General features: G+C 44.4%; 1 protein-coding gene across 6 annotated transcripts in view; it reads left to right on the forward strand.

Moving 5' to 3' along the window:
- Positions 1-18,152, forward strand: part of LOC147463924 (uncharacterized) — a 260,902-nt gene that overhangs the window by 52,548 nt on the left and 190,202 nt on the right. For 4 of the 6 annotated variants that reach the window (XR_015185506.1, XR_015185507.1, XM_086491978.1 and 1 more), the window contains 2 exons: positions 14,400-14,580; positions 14,703-15,101. Coding sequence is in view for 4 of the 6 variants with exons in the window: in XM_086491978.1 (XP_086348104.1) it covers positions 14,400-14,580; positions 14,703-15,101 (580 nt within the window). In the remaining 2 variants the exon portion in view is untranslated. Of the gene's footprint in view, positions 1-13,607; positions 14,317-14,399; positions 14,581-14,615; positions 15,102-18,152 lie in introns of those variants that run through there. The other 2 variants (XM_086491967.1, XM_086491975.1) reach the window with 2 other exon arrangements.

Here is an 18,152-nt window from a genome sequence, read left to right on the forward strand (position 1 = left end):
GCATGGGAGTGGCGAAGAAGAGTTTTCCTCACAAGGAGGTTTTTCGACCCTCCCCCTTCCCCATCTACGCCAAGGATTGCACTAACTCCTACGGAGGCTTTTGACAAGATGATGATGGACCGGAAGTTAGAACGCGAAGAAAGAATAGCAGAAAGAAAGGTAGCAATTGATTGTAAGTACTAAAAAGAATGGCAGCCATAGATCATGAATACGAAGAAAGAATGGCAGCCAGAGTGCGTCAGCATGAGCAAGCGCGCTTGGCAGCCGAACAAAGAAACCGACACATGCAAGAGTTGTTGCGACTCTTTTCTAATGTGCAGGCACAGATTGAACAGAATCTGGAGAAGGAGACTCTCTCAGTCTTGTCTTCTCTACAGCACGACACACAGGAATTACATGATTTGCATGATGATGATAAGCATGATGATTTGCAGGATCAAGATGTGATTATTCACGAGCATGATGATTTGCAGGATAAAGATGTGATTGTTCACAAGGATGATGGTTTAGTTGATGCTTTTTCTACCGATGATCGATCACAAAGAACCGATCTTGGATCTTGAGTCGAGGTCCAAAGAACTCCCCCAGGAAGTATTATGTGTACGAATGATTAGTCAGCACGCATTGTTCGAGTGTGATGCTTTCCTTTATTTTAGTCACCGTCCTGTTGTGATCCCTTTTCATAGCCATGCCATATTGTACGATGAACACAATTCACTGATGGATGAGCACGAATGTATGCGGATTACTCATGAAAATATGAAATGTTTGCATTCAAGGAATTCACATTCCATCTCTTCCTTGGCATGACACAGTATCCAAAAGAGCACAATGAGCATCAAGCATCAGCATTTCCATTGTGATTTGCCACAATTGATTGATTTAGATCAAAAAGTCAAGATTCAACCCCATTGTTTGCGTGTGTTTGATGAACAGTTTGACACTCCGTCACTTGATGAACAGTTCCATCTCCATTGCATGCACAGTTTTTTCGAAGGAATAGTATTTTTCCAGTCACTTTACATGGAATGGGTATGTTCATGTTTTTGTGTTGGAAGTTGTTCAGGAATTTTCAACCTCAAAGATTCTTGAAGAAGGTAGACGCATGACTCTAGACGAAGTTGAAGCATGGAAGGAGCCACATAAGACTTTGTGTCGCTTTCGGTGCGGCCCAAAAAAGCTTGCGTTGCAGACTTTTATGAAGTTCAAGTATCGCACAACCCACGCATCAGAGTGGGCCTGCGAAGAGTCCTTCATAGGATTCCAGACGTTGTTGGCGATCTCCCTCGACGCCATACAGTTCGGTACCAGTACCACACTTTGAAAAGGAGGGGATGTCACGTGCACATCTAACCCTATGTGTACGTGGACAAGCTACTTCATGACATGGGTTCAGTTCAGCTAGATTAGGAAGTGATCTTGCATTTTGTGAGTCTGTTCGTAGACCGTGCATGTCCAGACACTTAGATTAGATGCATATCCTCTGGTTGCACACAGCATGATCATCAAATTTCCATCAGAACCCATCAGGAGCATTTTTATAGTGCATAGACCTATTTTCCCTATCTTTGACATTTTCACTTAATATTTTTAAGTGACTTTTGTTGAGAACTAGGTAGGGAAATTTTAGCAAGCAAGTATATAAGTAAAGCTAGCGCTAGCACTTTCTGTCAGAAGAGGTAGCAGGAACCGCGTATTCTACAGGCACCTCGTCAACAGGACCCCCACTAGACACCTAGCGTTTTTGGAGCAGATACTTAGCATTTTTTGCTGGAGCAACCTAGCATTTTCAGCATTGCAGATCAGCCAGATTTTTGCATTTGCAGATCCTCTGGCGATAGAAAATAACAAATCAGCCCTAGTGTTAGCAGTTTGTATCAGCAGATCCATAGCGTTTTTGCATCAGAACCAAAATCAGCCCTAGCGTTTTTGCATCAGCAAGCAAACTCAGTGTTTTGTAGATTCATTGCGACAGAACCTCAATTAGCACCAGTGTTTTCAGTTTTCAGCAGTCAGATTCCGTAGAACAAGTCACGAACCTCGCAGATCTCACCTTCCTGTAGCAGATCCTCACCGCGCGGTCAGATCCAGCACAGTTTGCAGATTCAGCCTGGAAAACGCAGATTTCAGCATCTCCGTTTTCAGTGCGTCGTCGTTGCATCGTCGTCATTGTCGACGTCATCTACATAGAGTCAGAATTCAGCAGATAAAGATTTGTAGATTTTAGCCATTAGCAATTTCAGATTTTAGCCGTCCTCATCGTCGTCGACATTCGTCAGCAAGTCCAAGCATTGTATAGATTTGTGCAATCAAAAGTAGACCGCTCTCGCCATAGAGAGTGGGGCTTCGGAGGAGGGTTTGACAACATTCTGGTGTCGTATTCTTCTCTCTCTATCTCTCAGTCTCAGCACCTTCATTCGCAGTGTTTATCTACTTTGTTTGTGATCACTTGCACTCTCTCACTAAAGGAACGAAAGGTTCTCCCTTTCGTAAGTAAAAAGAACCTTGAGCACAGTTCGGAGCACTCATCTTGAGCAAAGTTCAACATTCACTTCCGCTGCACCTTACCCCAATAGGATAGGGTCGAGTGTTAGAGAGGGATGATGGAGGGGTGGTGAGGGGCGAGGGTAGGTCGAGGGGACTAGGGCTGAGGGTAGGGGTGAGAGGTGCAGGGTAGGGGCGAGGGGGGTGATGAGGGGCAAGAGCACAAGGTGGGGCGAGACTGTAAGGGACGAGGGTGGGTGGTGAGGGGCAAGGGGGACAGGGTAGGGGCGAGGGTAGGTTAGGGAGGGCGAGGGGGACAGGGGAGGGGCTAGAGATGATGGGTAGGGGCGAGGGGGATGAGGGTAGGGACGAGAGAAGGGGAGATAGGGGCGAGTGGCTTGGGTAGGGGTGAGGGGTGGGAGAGAGGGGCGAGTGGCTCTGGGTAGGGGCGAGATGGGGAGAGAGGCGAGGCCAGTAAGTTTAAACAGCAACGCACAAGGCTAGAGAGGGAAACATGTAGAAACTTTGAAATTTGAATCTGATGCTGCTGTGTGTGAGACTAATGGATTTTTGTGAGGCTAAGTGATTGCATATTCATCGGTTAGCTCCACATTGAAGAAACTGCACTCTTGGAGGTAGGAAGGGCGAGGGTTAGTGGTTAGGTCAAGGTGTAGAATAAACTGGCAAGGGTGATTTCTGAGAGAGAAAAACTCGGTTGATTATGGCTAGAGCAGAGAGAACTTTAGGAGAGAGCAATGGTAATAGAGTGACCCAAAAGCCACACTTAGAAAACATTGGAATAAGATGAAGAAGGAACTTAGTAGCACTGGAAAGAAGAATGCAAAGAGAATGATTGCGTACAAATGTTTCCTAATGACTTAACATGTGTTACATTAGAGAGGCCAATTTTGAGTGTCAAACAAGACTGACTATACAAAGCAATACAACAAGGTAGTCTGGAAAGAATGAGCTGGTTACAAGAAGTTCAAGACGAAACAAGCACCCCAGTTACAAAGCAGTAGAGAAGGTATACCGGGGTAGACCTATGGAGACACTTACAGGCATAGTAGAGACTGATAGTACAGACTGAGAGTGTGCATGGACATCGTCATAACACCGCCTCTGGTGGGAAGTTAAGTAAAAAAAGAGAGAAGGGTGGTGCAGAACCTATACTATACTATAGGCAGAACAACTATAGATATCGAAACAGTTGCAGACGGCTTACTTAGAGGGATAATAGCATTTGATTCTGGAGCCATTTACGAGCGGCAAGGGGATGCCTTCCAAAGTTACTAGCTTGATTTCTCCCTATGGCAAAAATTCCTGTACCATGAATGGGCCTTGCCAAGCTGGGACCCACTTCTTTGCTTTTTTTTGATGTCTAGCTTTATACAGTAGCACAGTAAGCCTTGCATAAATTTTGGCTTTTAGAGATGGCGATCGTGTAACAGACTTGGACACTCCATGTCAAGATTCTACCGCGACACGAGAGAGAATCACTTAAAATACTTCACAACTTTAAAATCACAGTTCAATTTGGTCGGCATGGCCCGCCGTAGTTCCGTGCCAAGAGAGATTGGCCCCAAAGACTGGCGCTCCTTTTGGTATTTCTTTTATATTAATCTTTGAGCAAAGTACAACTCCCGCATGAACCTCTGCTCTTAGACTCTGCGTCCAGATGCTCTGAAGAGTGAGGCCCTGAGGGCTCTGTTATTCTTACAAGGGATGCCAAAAGCAGAGCCCCAAAATCAAAAGCAGTTAAACTCAAAAACTTTCAAACTTTAAAAGCTTTTAAAATAAAGCAATTGTTCCAAAATCAATTGATCCCAGAAAGCTTTCAAAAGCATCAGCGTGATTTGCAAAAATTCGTACAACATGTCAGCGTGATTTCCGGCCCTATCACATCAGCACCGTATGGAGTGCCACGTCAGCATGTCAGCGTGATTTTCGGGATTTTGCAATGTCAGCAGTGTAGCGCAATTTCCAAAATTTACTGCCAGTCGGGGAGGGTGTGTGTTGCTTTGCTGCCCCACTGTGTTTGTGTCCAGGGTCATGCCGTGCCACGTCACTAGTTTGTGACATACCCCCCTCTTGAAAGCATTGTAATCGCCCTCAATTACGCTTGCAAAACAGACAGACAGGCCATAAACTGTCTTAGTAGACACCGATTGTTAGTATCGACGCACTAGAAACAACACATCTAGCACATGTACCAATCAACAGTCACATGACAGGACATCACAAGACATCACTTGACATCACAAGACATCACATTCACCGGACCTCATTGATGTCAGGTTGAGTAATCCCATATTGCGATCATGTCTATAGAGATTTTTTTTTTCTCGACTCAAGCACTGTCGTGTGCAAGTAGTCATTCATCTCAAGCATTGTCGTGTGCGAGAAATCTTTTCCCTCAAGCACTGTCGTGTGCAAGAAATCTTTTCCGGGGATCCCATCCATCACTAAGTTCATACTGAACAGAGTGGTCCAGTCTTTCATGATTCATGATTCATTATCAGGTTCTTTCAGGAGCTGTTATTGCTCAATCTCATTCTTAGTCCTGCTCTTTTTTTTTCGAGATTCTTTCAGAAAACATCAATTTTATTCAAAATTCAAAATCATCTTCCAAAACAAAAGTTTTGTTTCATAAATCCATAAAGCAAAATAATGTTAATTCAAAAAGCTGTTCTGGAACGAGTATCGCCTCATCCTACTGTTCTGTGAATGTGCCAATCATTCTGATTCTTGTGTCCTTTTGCGACACTTTGTAGCGATATGTCCTTGTTCTCCACAATTAAAACACTTCCCTGCTTTGAAATATTCATCTCTTTGGTCTCTGTCAATAAAGGTGGTCTATCTTTTCGTCGATTGTTTTTGCTATGACTTATTGAAGGTTCATCTGATGGGTAAGTCAATTTATCCGAATGTATATCAAATCCCCGCTTCGCATGTCCCATCAACTATTCTGTATACTCGGACTTCTGTTCGAGACAGTAGTCTTGAATTTCTTTGGAAAGCCCACAACTAAATCGTTCAATCTGCTCCCTGAAACAAATCTTCCTAAAGGATGAAACGGGTAGAAAAATTTCCAAGATCTTTCACAGTAAGAATCCAATGATTATGTCTTGACCATCCGAACATGGTTCCAGTCAGTAATCACGTCTCGTTCGTATTCTTGTGTGAGTTGTGAAGAAATAAAGAGTTTCTTAAATGTCAACCACTTTGTCGGCGCTTGTTTCCTTAACAACAGAGTGGACCACCATGTCCGTGCATTGCCTTTCAGAAAGGATGTCACCCGTTTGATCTTGGAGTGCTCTGTATAGCGGCCTCCAGAGAATGCTATGTCAAATTGTTGGATAAAGGCTAAAGTCTTGGGAGCATCTCGAAACCCTAACAAGTGCTCGAACTTTACTACCTGTCCTCCCTCCTTGAATTCTTTGGGCTTTTTGCCCTTGTTGTCGAGGAAATCATATTGATTGGCTCTATAGAAGTGCTTTCTTTTGGCATAAAACCTTTGATCGTTAGAGTCCGAACTTTTTCCCTTTTTTGTCTTCTTCGCTCGAATCAGAAGAGCTAGAAGAGTTGTCAGAAGAAGAAGAAGAGGAAGAACTGGATAGTCCTTCAAATTGTACACGCTTCTTCTGTTTTTTGTCGTGCTTTTTGACTTTATTGTTCGCATCCAAAAGCTGACTGATCCGTGTATCAACCACCTCTTCCAATTCTTGCTCTGTGAACATTCTCGGAGTAGGAGGTTTCTTGAGTGCTAGTTTAATGGGTGGCTCTGTGGCTTTTTGCCACTAGGTGTGCACTTCGTCAGAGGATTGCTGAGTAAAAAGTTTTGCAAATTCTGGATCCTTCGCAATGTTAACCATCATCTTTGTCGCGTCGTCAACCTATTATCGACGTTCCCTCTCTTCAATTTCTGCCTGAGTAGGTCGAGATGGGCCGTACTCTTCCTCTGATTGCTCATGAGAATCTTCTCCGCGATCTCCTTCCGCACTCCCAGATGCAGAAGAAGTTGATTGATCTCCATTAGAATCCATAAGTGTCGCGAGAAAAGGATCGGATTTCCCGGTAGAAGAGAAATCGACTGTGCTCTGATATCAGTGTAACAGACTTGGACACTCCAAGTCGAGATTCTACCGCGACACGAGAGAGAATCACTTAAAATACTTCACAACTTTAAAATCACAGTTCAATTTGGTCGACACGGCCCGGCGTAGTTCCGTGCCAAGAGAGATCGGCCCCAAAGACTTGCGCCCCTTTCGGTATTTCTTTTATATTAATCTTTGAGCAAAGTACAACTCCCGCAGGAACCTCTGCTCTCAGACTTTGCGTCCAGATGCTCTGAAGAGTGAGGCCCTGAGGGCACTTTTATTCTCACAAGGGATGCCAAAAGCAGAGCCCCAAAATCAAAAGCAACTAAACTCAAAAGCTTTCAAACTTTAAAAGCTTTTAAAATAAAGCAATTGTCCATAAGCAATTGATCCCAAAAAGCTTTCAAAAGCATTAGCGTGATTTGCGGAAATCCGTACAGCATGTCAGCGTGATTTTCGAGATTCTGCCACGTCAGGAGTGCAACGCAATTTCCGGGATTTACTGCCAGCCGGGGAGGGGGTGTGTGTTGCTCTGTTGCCCCACTGTGTTTGTGTCCAGGGTCATGCCATGCCACGTCACTAGTTTGTGACAGATCATGCCAAGCCTTGCGACAAAGCTGCTCTGCTTCAAGAGCCTGAGAATCCAAACTACGGCTTTCTTCTAATAGGGTGAGACAAGAGATAGAGGCAGACCCCACACCCCCATTGGCACGCAGAATGCCTACTCGTAGAGATCCTGATTTGAATTCGAAGGGTGCTATTGCTTCTAAACCGAAGGATAACTGAAATGGGGTGTATTTGGTCGTGGCTTTGAAAGAAGTGCAGTAAGCCCAAAGGGTGCCGTGGATAGCTTGAGCCCAAGATGCCAGATGTAGATGACATGCTTTCTGCAGAAGGGGTATTAGAACCTTATTGGTGCTCTCAGCTTGTCCATTTGCTCTAGGGTAATAGGAACAAGACTTACGATGAAAAATCCTGTAGTGGGCTAGCAAGGTTGAAATCATTTCATTAACAAAGTGACTGCCCCTATCACTGGTGATCTCCAAGGGACATCCAAATCTGCATAAAATATTTTCATACAGAAACTTGGCTACAGTATTGCCAGTGCAATTAGTTGTCGCCAGTACTTCTGCCCACTTGGTTGCATAATGTGTAGCCACCAAGAGATACTTCCGGTTGCCTGGTTGGGCCGGAGGAGAAATTGGACCCACAAAATCCATGCCCCATCGCTCAGAGGGCAGCCATGCCATTGGGACCTGCAGAGGACGGTTGGACTGCTTGCTTGGTTTAGGTCCACAGCGCTGACACACATCACATACTTTCACATAGGCAATTGCATCCCGAAAAACATAGGACCACCATAGACCACACTGTAGAATCTTCTGGGCGGTGATGTGACCAAGGTAATGGCCACGAGTGGGACCACTGTGGGCATCCTCCAGAATATTCTCAACTTCATGAGCGGAGACACACTGTCTCAGAACACCATCTGGTCCTGACTTGTAGAGCTGGCCTCCAATTAGAGTGAATGGCCTAGACTTTAAAAGCTATCTTCTCTTCTGCAGTGGAGACACATTCTCAAGGTATAGACCAGTAGATAGAAAATGCAAGACATCGCCGTACCATTCTGGAGTGGTATCCACCTTAAAGAGGTTGCTATCTGGAAAGTTATCTGCAACCCCTGTTGCTTCTTCACCTGTGTGAATGCAAGAGAGGTGGTCAACAAGGACATAATGTTTGCTAGGTCTGAGTACCACTTTGAAATCAAACTCTTGAAATAAGAGTAGCCATTACCATACTCGACCTCCAACTTGTGGCTTATTAAGCAGATAGCGCAGGGCATGGTGATCAATAATGATTGTGGTTTGGACCCCTAATACATAAAGGCGAAATTTTTGGAGAGCATATACAATAGACAAACCTTCCCTTTCTGTGGTGCTGTAGTTGCGCTCTGCTTTGGTGAGCAAGCGACTTGCATAGTGAACAGGGCGATCCAGGTTGTACTCCTTACTAGGCTGAATCAGCACATCACCCACAGCCAGTTGATTGGCATTAGTGTGCACATGAAAAGGAATAGACCAATCGGGAGCCACTAGAATAGGTGCTTCAGTGAGGAGTTTTTTGAGGGATGCAAATGCTTCAGCCTCAGGTTTTGACCATTGGAAGGGTGCTGTAGCAATAGTGAATCGGGTCAATGGTTGAGCGACTTGTGCATACATGCGTATAAACCTGCGATGATGGCCTGTATGGCCTACAAAGCTCTGAACACCTTTAGGGTTGATTGGAGGCGGTAACTTCAAGATTGCTACAATCTTCTCTGGGTCAAGCACTAAACCTTTAGCAGACACCACATGGCCTTGAAGTGTGCCCTTAGTGACCAGAAAATGACATTTGTTCGGATTGAGCTTCAGGCGTGCCTCTCTGCACCTGAGGAAGACAGTAGAGAGCTGAGCGAGGTGCTTCTCTAGATTTTCCGCTGGGGTTGAACATTGAGCACCTGAGAAGGTTGAAAAATCGTCCATGAAGATGCGAAGATGATCCGTATACAAGGGACAGAATATGAGATATACTGTGCGATTGAAGGAAGATGGAGCATTTTCAACCCAAACGACATTCTAGTGTAGATAAAAATACCCTAGGAGTCACATAAGCCGTTTTGATATGATCACTTGGATGGATGCCTAGCTGATTGTATCCACTGAACCCATCCATGAAACTGTACAATACATGCCCTGCTACATCTTCGAGCACACGCTCAGTGAAAGGTGTGGGAAAACCGTTTGGGATAGTAACCTTGTTCAGAGCGCGGTAATCTACGCACACCCAGATTTTATTGGATTGCTTCTTAGGCGCTATCACCATGGGTGATAACCACTCAGAGTGCTCCACAGGTACAATGATCCCTGCCTCTTAAGTTTTTTCTAGCTGTGACTTGATAGCTCTGCATACTTTGGGTTGAGCTCGTAAGCTTGGCCTCTGAGACAGGCTTAGCCCCTTCAACCAGAGGGATAGTATGGACACCCAATTTTGGTGGGATCCCTTTCAAATCCTTGTAGGACCAAGCAAAAACATCTCTAAAAGAGTGAATGAAAGAGACTACCTGATCGATTAGCGCGGGATGCTCCCATACCAAGCGGCTAAGAGGCTATTTCGAGGGTTGTCAGGGTCACCCAGGTTGACTTCTTTTATCGGGTCAGGAGGTGTAGCTGGAGAGGGCGCCTCAGAAGATGAAGAGTGAGATGTCTCTTGGAGCTTCGAGCCGTCGTGGGCTGGTGTTTGATCGATTGGAAACTCCGCATACTCCTCTTGTAACCATCTTGGTGGAAGCTCCTCGAAGGGGAAGTCTTCAGACACAGCAGAGTGCTTTGGAGTGGACGGGGCGTCAGGCCCAGGGGGTGTTGAGGGAAAAGGTGAAACATTAGCGAACTCATGCAGAGGAGATTTCATTCCCCTTCTATGATGTGTCATAGGTTCCCCAAGGCCGACGACTTCCATTAGGGAAACACTTGAAGCATGATCATCAGGCGGGAATGACACACTTGCATCTGGGATTGACACACTTTCTTATGGATAACTTGGGTCAACTGTTTCAGCCTGAGGTTCCGGGAAAGAGGGTGTATCCATAGGCAAGGCTTGAATAGAGACCACATAGCACGGCATCGATGTGGTAGCTTCCAACCACTGCAGTAGGTCTTCGTCAGACCCGTCAGGTGGGGTAGGTTGCTCGAGATCGGGGTTGGACTGTACTAACAAAGAGCTGTGATGAACAACTGGATCCATGCCTCCTTCGAGTCGAATTGGTTACATGGGGGAACCAGGAGTATTTATCCACATGGCATCGTTTACCCCAATCATGAAGTTTCTTAGTGTGCCTCAACCATGGTCTACCAATAAGCAAAGGAAATCCTTCCTCCACTTGCGGAAGATTGACCACCACAAAATCCAAGCTAAAGGTGAAGTCTTGTACCTTTAGAGGCACCTTGCCTACTATGCCCATTGGATAGACTGTCCTCTAGTCGGCCAATGTAATAGTGGATGGAGCAGGGCGGGTAGGCTGCAGACCTAAAGCCAACGTAGTGAACTCTGGCATCAGATTGATCCCAAATCCACCATCCACTATGACGCCTGAGAATTGATGACGAAGAATAGATACAGTGAGACGAGGACTTTTGTAATTGGTGAGGGGAGCAGCTAGATAAGAAATCATGTAAGACTCTGAGGACTGTACGGGGAGGTGCCCGCAACTAGGCCCTGTACGCGGGTATTTGACTTGTAATCAAGGGATTGTGGGTTCGGGTCTCACCGGGCGTGCCAAAAATGAGAGCACCTGTAGCGGAGATAATGTGTCGTGCCCTCTATAGTGGGTGCTCCTCAGTGCAATGTGCGTGATATCTCACTCCACAGAATGAAAACATAGAAGACAAAGAACAACAGAGTAAGAACAACAGAGCTACAACAATACGACTAGCTGAACAACACGAACATCGACAAACTCAAAGAAACCCATACAGATTCTGGCATGGTAGCACACTCAGCTCCAACCCAGATCTCATTGGTACAATGGGGGTGTCGAGGCTCAATTGTGCATGGATGGTGCAGACGTGCTATGTACAACTCTGATGATAGACTCTAGATGACTAACCATACAAAAGTAGATAATGCATAAAACCCAACAGCTACGGATATATACAATCATAAAGAGCCACCAATGGCTCACCAATATCTAATCCAGCTAAGCATATCTCTGAACTGTGCTGGTGGTGCGCTGGCCATGGTGTCGACTGGACCACCACCCATATCCTTGCCACGTGTCATTGACCCGGCAAGAGAGTCCGTCTAGTGGCCAACTGTGACTAACTGCCTGTCCGTGCCAGTGACGCTGTATCCCTGCTACAACTGGCCCCAAAGATTGGCACTCCTTTTGGTATTTCTTTATTTTTGCTTCATAAAGGTACAACTCCCCGAGAGTCTAGCTCTTTCTCAAGGCTCTATGTCTAGATGGCTCTCGGCAGAGTGGCCTTGAGGGCACCTATAAATAGTACAAAGGATACCCAAAACCAGAGCCCCAAAACACTTGCTAACTTGGCACCAAAAGCATTTGCTCCCAAAAGTTTGCACTCAAAATTGCCAAAATCAGCCACCGCAAATTGTGAAATCCGTATAGCCTGCCATGTCAGCATGTCAGCACAATTTACATAAATCTGTCCTAGCCCCTGTGCCGTGTCTTTTTAGGGTTTAGGCCACCAACCAGTGCTCCATAAGTCGATAGGGTTAGGTTTTTATTAAAAACGCTAACACGTCCTGTTTAGGTCTTTCTAGGCTCAGTTCTTCTTGTCCTCTCGGTTAATTCCTTCCAGTTGGGCAAGCCATGTCATCACCTTGTGACAAGATCAACGATGTATCCTTTAGACTAAAGTTGCCAGATACTCGGATGATTCACAATGTATTCCATATGAGTCTATTGTGACCTTTCAAAGGTGAAGTTCAAAAGGAAAGGGAGCCAAAGGTAGACTAAGGAGATTCTTATGCCTGAGCAGGTCCTAGCACACAAGGAAAGGAAAGTGAAGGGAAATCAGGTCCGGAAATACTTGGTCAAGCTCAAGAACTATCCTTCCCTTGATGCGAAGTGGATGGAGGAGGAGGAATTGGCAGGTATTCCTCAAATACTAAAGCTTCACCTTGAGGCTCTTCATCTTTGTCACAGATTGCCTCGAATGAGATCGGGTCAACAAATTTGTCTTTGACGTTTTGGGGGTACTGAGAAGCTGACAATATTCTACCAAGTGACTTCATATAATATGTGATTTCCAAGATATATAGTTGGAATCCAAAACAAATTGATTCATGTATCCTTGCAAATGTGTATTTGTTTGAGGATATGAGTAAGCTGAAATGTATGCAGCATTGTGTCTCGATTCACCAGTGAGGTAATATGAATCTTAAGTAAGAAGAACTAGTGCATCAAGAGACCTGTTAGAGATCGATGCAATTTGGATGTGATGGCTAAATAAGTCATAATGATCGCTGCTCATGTCTAAGATCTCGACGGGGATAGTGATGTGGATGTGATTTTAATTGTTTAGTGATCTCTGTTTTTTGTGCTAATGCATGGTTTCAGTGGCATGTCTGCATAGAGTGAGTGTCTACTGATTTGCTTTACTGTTTACTGTCTACTTTGTGGGCGTAATCGAGGATGAGTACTCTTCTTCTAAGCGAGAAGAGGCGGGGGGGCGGGATGTCACAAATTGATGACGTGGCAACCAATTGGTCAGACAGAAGAGAGATTTTACTGAACTGCTGACTGTATGGATGATGACATGGTAGGCTCGAAAAATCCGCCACGATTTGCACCGCAAATTGGGAGCTGCCGAGGTGACAAAAAGCAAAAGCTTTTGGGCGGCTGTTCTTGAAAGTGGTTGACTTAGCATAGCTTTTAGGTGCCATGTTTTAGGAATTTTTTGGGGGCCAGCTTTTGTATCTGTTGCTACTGAGCCTAGTGCCCATATAAGTGCCTTGGGGGTTCTCTTTGGCAGATAAGTGCATGGTTGCATAGTTTGCAGAGATCAATTTCCCAACAGTTGTACTCTGACTTATCAATACGAAAGGAGTACGAAAAGGGACAGATCCCTGGCTTAGGGATCATCACATCTGGGTAGAGAACTATGCGCTATTGTGTCGCAACTCGACTTGTTTTGAAGTTCAAGTATCAATAGTTTTCAAGTTCCGACATGTGTCTGCTCTTGATTCACAGCCTCGCTAGTGGCTTGCCGGTTACGACCCTAGTCCTTCAGCCAATTGAGCCAATTGCCCTTTCTTTGACATTATCAGGGGTACTAAATTGACAGTTCTTTGCTTTGTGACTTCTATTCTTTGCTTTGTGACTTCTATATATGTACATAGATTGATAGTTGCAACATGTACTCTTCAAATTTTGTGTTTTTTTGTATGATTTGCGTCAGTATTTTTCGATTGTAGAATCTGTGCGGCATTTTATTTTGGCTCACTAGTATGAGTGATAATGTTAAATAAAAATCTTAGGCATACATCACAAAAGAGATAAAATATAGAAACAAGAAACACCGTCTCTCTCTTATACCTTAGGAAACTGAACACCTTGTGGACCCAGTAGGCGTTTGAGAGGTGTTGTTTGTCCATGTGCCATTTCCATTTCCATTTAAACCGTATTCCGTGCGGTCTCATTCTGGTTGTCATGGGTCCATTCTGAGATTAGAAAGTGGCCAGCGTGGGTCTTTGAAGGGTTTTGTTGGTAATCTTTATGCTTGTTTTGAGGCGTCCTGTGGCAATCCTGCCCATTGAAGCCTTTGTTTTTGGAATCTTCTATCTCCCCTCCATCTCTCCTCCGCTCCCCTCCCCTTGTTTGGGGCCTCTGTTCACGATCCATACCATTGTCTGTGTTACCTTTCCTTGTTCCATGTATCTATGGAACAGAAGGATATTATAAGCAAGTGACTCTGTGAGATCCAAAAAACCAGCATGAAAAGGACAACCGTATGGAGGCTCTAAGAAAACAGAATCTGGCGTATGGCTACCCATATTTGGAGAAGTGAAAAAATGAGTGTTTACGGGAGTGGGGCATGCATGCTATGAGAGGCCTTGGTGTTCTAGTGTGCAGCTATTCTTTCAGATTCCTTAAGATCATTTCCTAGTTGTGGCTAGTGTTGAGCTTAGCCTGTAACAAAGAAAAGATTTGGCTTATCCAGCAGCTAATTTTGTGCGTTAGTTTGTTCTGTCTTTAAGATGTTTGTTCCTTGGGACAGTTTGATTGAGTTTATTCCTAACCTGCATTTGTGCTAGGTACATCCACACAGCTTACTGTGTTGTTTCTGGAAAATCAGATCCCCTGAAGCTGGAAATGCAAGGTAGTGGAATCGGACCACAAGTACAATTATATCCTGATGTGCAAGACCTTGGAAATATACATTTGTATTCTACATACCGGTTTACAGTTGAGCTGCACAATACTGGTGAATTAGAGGTACTACTTGGAGCTTTTGAAGGATGATTCAGTTGTCCAAATTGTGCATCATTAAGGATCACAATTAGAGATTTTGATGCTTCTAAGAAGAAAGAGAAAAAATCTTTGCTTGTATGTTCCAGGCAGTGTATAGATTGATGAGTCCATTGAGCTCTGAGATTATAAACTTCACTTTCAATCCAAGCTCTGGAGCACTACCTCCTATGGAGGTTGAAACCATCTTTGTTGAAGCTGTTTGCAATGCCATGGGTAAATTTGATGAGAAGTTTCTGTGGGAAGTCGATGGAGTGCTCCAGAACTTGTCATTAAAATTTCATGGTAATGTTGGACCTCCAGAGTTTCATTTGAATGCAAAAGTGGTGGATTTTGGTGATGTGTCGTATGGGGTTGGATGTGTGAAGCAGATTGAATTGCACAATGCTAGCCCTTCTCCTCTATTATTCATCTTCCAAATACACAAAGAAGAAGATGATACATCGCTCTATTCAGCAAACCCAGAGTCATGTTTAATTCAGCCAGAGGTATGCAGGTTTGTATATCTTATATTTATGACAAGCACACATTAACAGGTTTTCAACTAGCTTTTGATTATCTTTATTCTCTGAAAAAGCCCATGGGAACTTGTTCATGAATGTAATTTGATGCTTGATTGTAAGTGATCTTTCACTCATCATTTGATTGAAAAGATTAACTATATATGGGGCCTTTATTTATGGGCCATGCAATAACAATTTTCGATTTGTTTGTGGCCCTGGATGTCTATACTACTTGCGGTGGGAATCTCCAGTCACTGCAAAAGAGTGGCCCTATTTTCAATTGGAAAAAAAGGGGCTCTTGTCCTCTGCATCCAATCTGAGCAGTAAAGTGTGAAGCAATGGACCATGATGTCAACACTGTTAGCAATAAGAGCTGGGATGATTCCTTGGTTCTTGAAGTTGTGAGTGCACCAAGTTCTTCCAATTAAGCATAGCGTCCTGGGACTTTCTTCACCATGGTCCGGGGTGTGCTCAGATGGCACTACCGTCCACCTGTGTGGCTTTTCCCTCCTCCCATCTCCTGATTCAGCCCTCATTGTACATATGCTGTTTTTTCATTGGGAGAGTCTCCCCTTATGATTGTTGTAGCCCTCTCTAATAGAGGTGGTTGTAGCCCTACGGGCAGTTTCATTAACTAATAGAAGGATCTTTTTCTCGGGAAAAAAAAAGAGTTGGCTGATGAGGATACTAGATCAAAATGGTAATCGCCTACATTCACTAACTCAACTCAATGCTGACTAGTCCAAGAAGGGTAGTGACTGGAGGAGTACTCCAAGAACGTGCACAATGGTTGGTAATTAGGCAAAGACTAGTGTGTGAGGTAGTTAAAAGGGGAAGTGCTAATAGCTAGCATCAATGAGATTAGGATATGATAATCTCTTTTTGTGCTAAGGCCAATTAAAACGAGAGGTGCTCATAGTGAAAGGAGAATTTGGATTGCATTAACTTCATAAACATATGGAACCCTGAACGAGAACGGTATCAAGAACACGGAATAGAAACTGCAACGGCCAAAGTAGCAAAACGGGAATGGGGGACCTAGAGGCTACAATGGGGAAAGTAGAGGGGAGGGGAAAATATTGTAAAGGAAATTGAAAAAATGGAGCTAGCAAGGCCTAAGTTGTTAGAAATCCCCCAAGAATGCATAAAAAGGGGATATGTATTACCTACAAATTCTCAAATAAACTCTTTGTTGGCCACTTTCTATGCCAAATGAAACCCAAGCACGGCAAGGGTCCGGAACATTAACTTATAGAAATTGTGTACATGGGCTTGTTATGTACGCATAGAAAGAGGTGACATCATGGTACTGGGATTCTGATTACTGCATGACACATACAAGGCAGTCAAAAGAGCGACAAAGTCCACTACTGAGTCCTCTGAAGTACTACCATCGGAAACGCCAACCCTTTGTGCCCAGTAGAAGTCCACCAGCCCCGTTACCCCTACCTTCCTACGCAGCTACCTCCACTCCTTCAACCAGTTCTTCACCTCCTAGGCCACCTTCCCAAGTACAGTTCTCAACCATTGTGTTATAGCAACCTCTTGAGCAACAGGCTCAAGAGCATATATCCATGGAAGAGCTGACAAATGTTCTGGCTAAGGTAAACATCAAGTTCCCTACGTTCAAAGGTCTCTCCATAGAGGATGCCGACGACCATGCTTGGAGATTTGTATCCCTCTGCAGAGCCGTGGCCTCAACAGAGAAGACGCCTACCTAGTACTCTTCCCATCCACCTTGGATGGTTTAGCATATAAATGTTACAGTCAGTTTGCAGAGAACCACTTTACGACTTGGGCCACATTACGTCAACAATTTTGTGAAGCTTTTAGACCAGGGGACTTCCAAGAGAAGGTTCTGGATGGGTTGGCCAATCTGATGCTCAAGCCCAATGAGACTTTTGCAGAACTAATGACCTGAACAAAGTCTCTGGTTTCCAAGCTTCCCCAGAAACCAGGTGAATTTATGGCCAAGAAGTGGGTAGAGAAGGCTCTTCCTAAGACTTCTCAACAAAAGCTCAGAGAAAGTCTCCGACCTAAAGCCACTCTGGAGGAGTTTGTTGTTGCTACTACTAGGATAGAGGGGGCAAGGAAGCTGTTCAACGACTCTCCTCAAGTAGAGACTGCCTTTGTACTCTTGGAAAGTCAATCTAACCCCTTGACCTCTTTACGCAGGGAACTCGAAGCTCTAAAGTTACAACGAGCTCTTGAGGAGGAAATATCCTTCTCTCTTAGACAGGAGAAACCTCCACATCACGAAGCTTTGGACCAGATCAAGCACGAGCTAGAAGAGCTCAGGTCTCAGCAGGAGACTTAAGGCTATGGTCTGGTGTAGCTCATGCCGCTCTCCAGAGCACCCTCCACATGAATGCCCCCTTCAAGCTTATTGCCACTTCTGTGAAAAGTCTGGACATGAGGATAAGGATTGCTACTACCTAAGGGGATTGCGGCAAATACAACAAAGTCTCAGTCCTACTCTCCAACAGGTGTTAGTGTAACAGACTTGGACACTCCAAGTCAAGAATCAATCGACGGAATAGTCAGATTGCCTACTACAAGGCGGTTCAGATTGTGTGCAGGTTTTTTGTCAGTACCCAGCTGGTTGGTCCTTCTTGATAGAGGATAGCTCACTTTGATCATAGAGAAGACATCTATGCTAAAAGGTGAAAAAATGTTTGCATAATCTCTTGACTTTCAGCACTCCTATATTCCTTTGAAGTCGAATATGACGAGCCATATTTCCAAAATACAAAACAGTCATGTACAAAACTGGCCCTACTTTTTGTTTGGTTTTCTTTTGGTTGGGGGGGTGCGGCGGGTGGATTCAAGAGGTTTCTCTTCGGGCCACCATTGGGGAGTTCTATGGAGCTCTTTGACATCAAAGGTTTCATGGGCGCTTGTTTTTTTCCTCCATTTTTCTGATCATAAACCTGTGCCCATTCCTAAACAAAGAGATGAAAATAAATAAACCGAGAAAGAATTTAGATGGGCAAGAAACAAGTGAAAAAGGTGAAAGATGAAAAAACATAAATAACA

This window comes from Adiantum capillus-veneris, chromosome 2, assembly GCF_014529385.1.
Source record: "Adiantum capillus-veneris isolate H3 chromosome 2, ASM1452938v2, whole genome shotgun sequence".
In the NCBI taxonomy this organism is placed as follows: domain Eukaryota; kingdom Viridiplantae; phylum Streptophyta; class Polypodiopsida; order Polypodiales; family Pteridaceae; genus Adiantum; species Adiantum capillus-veneris.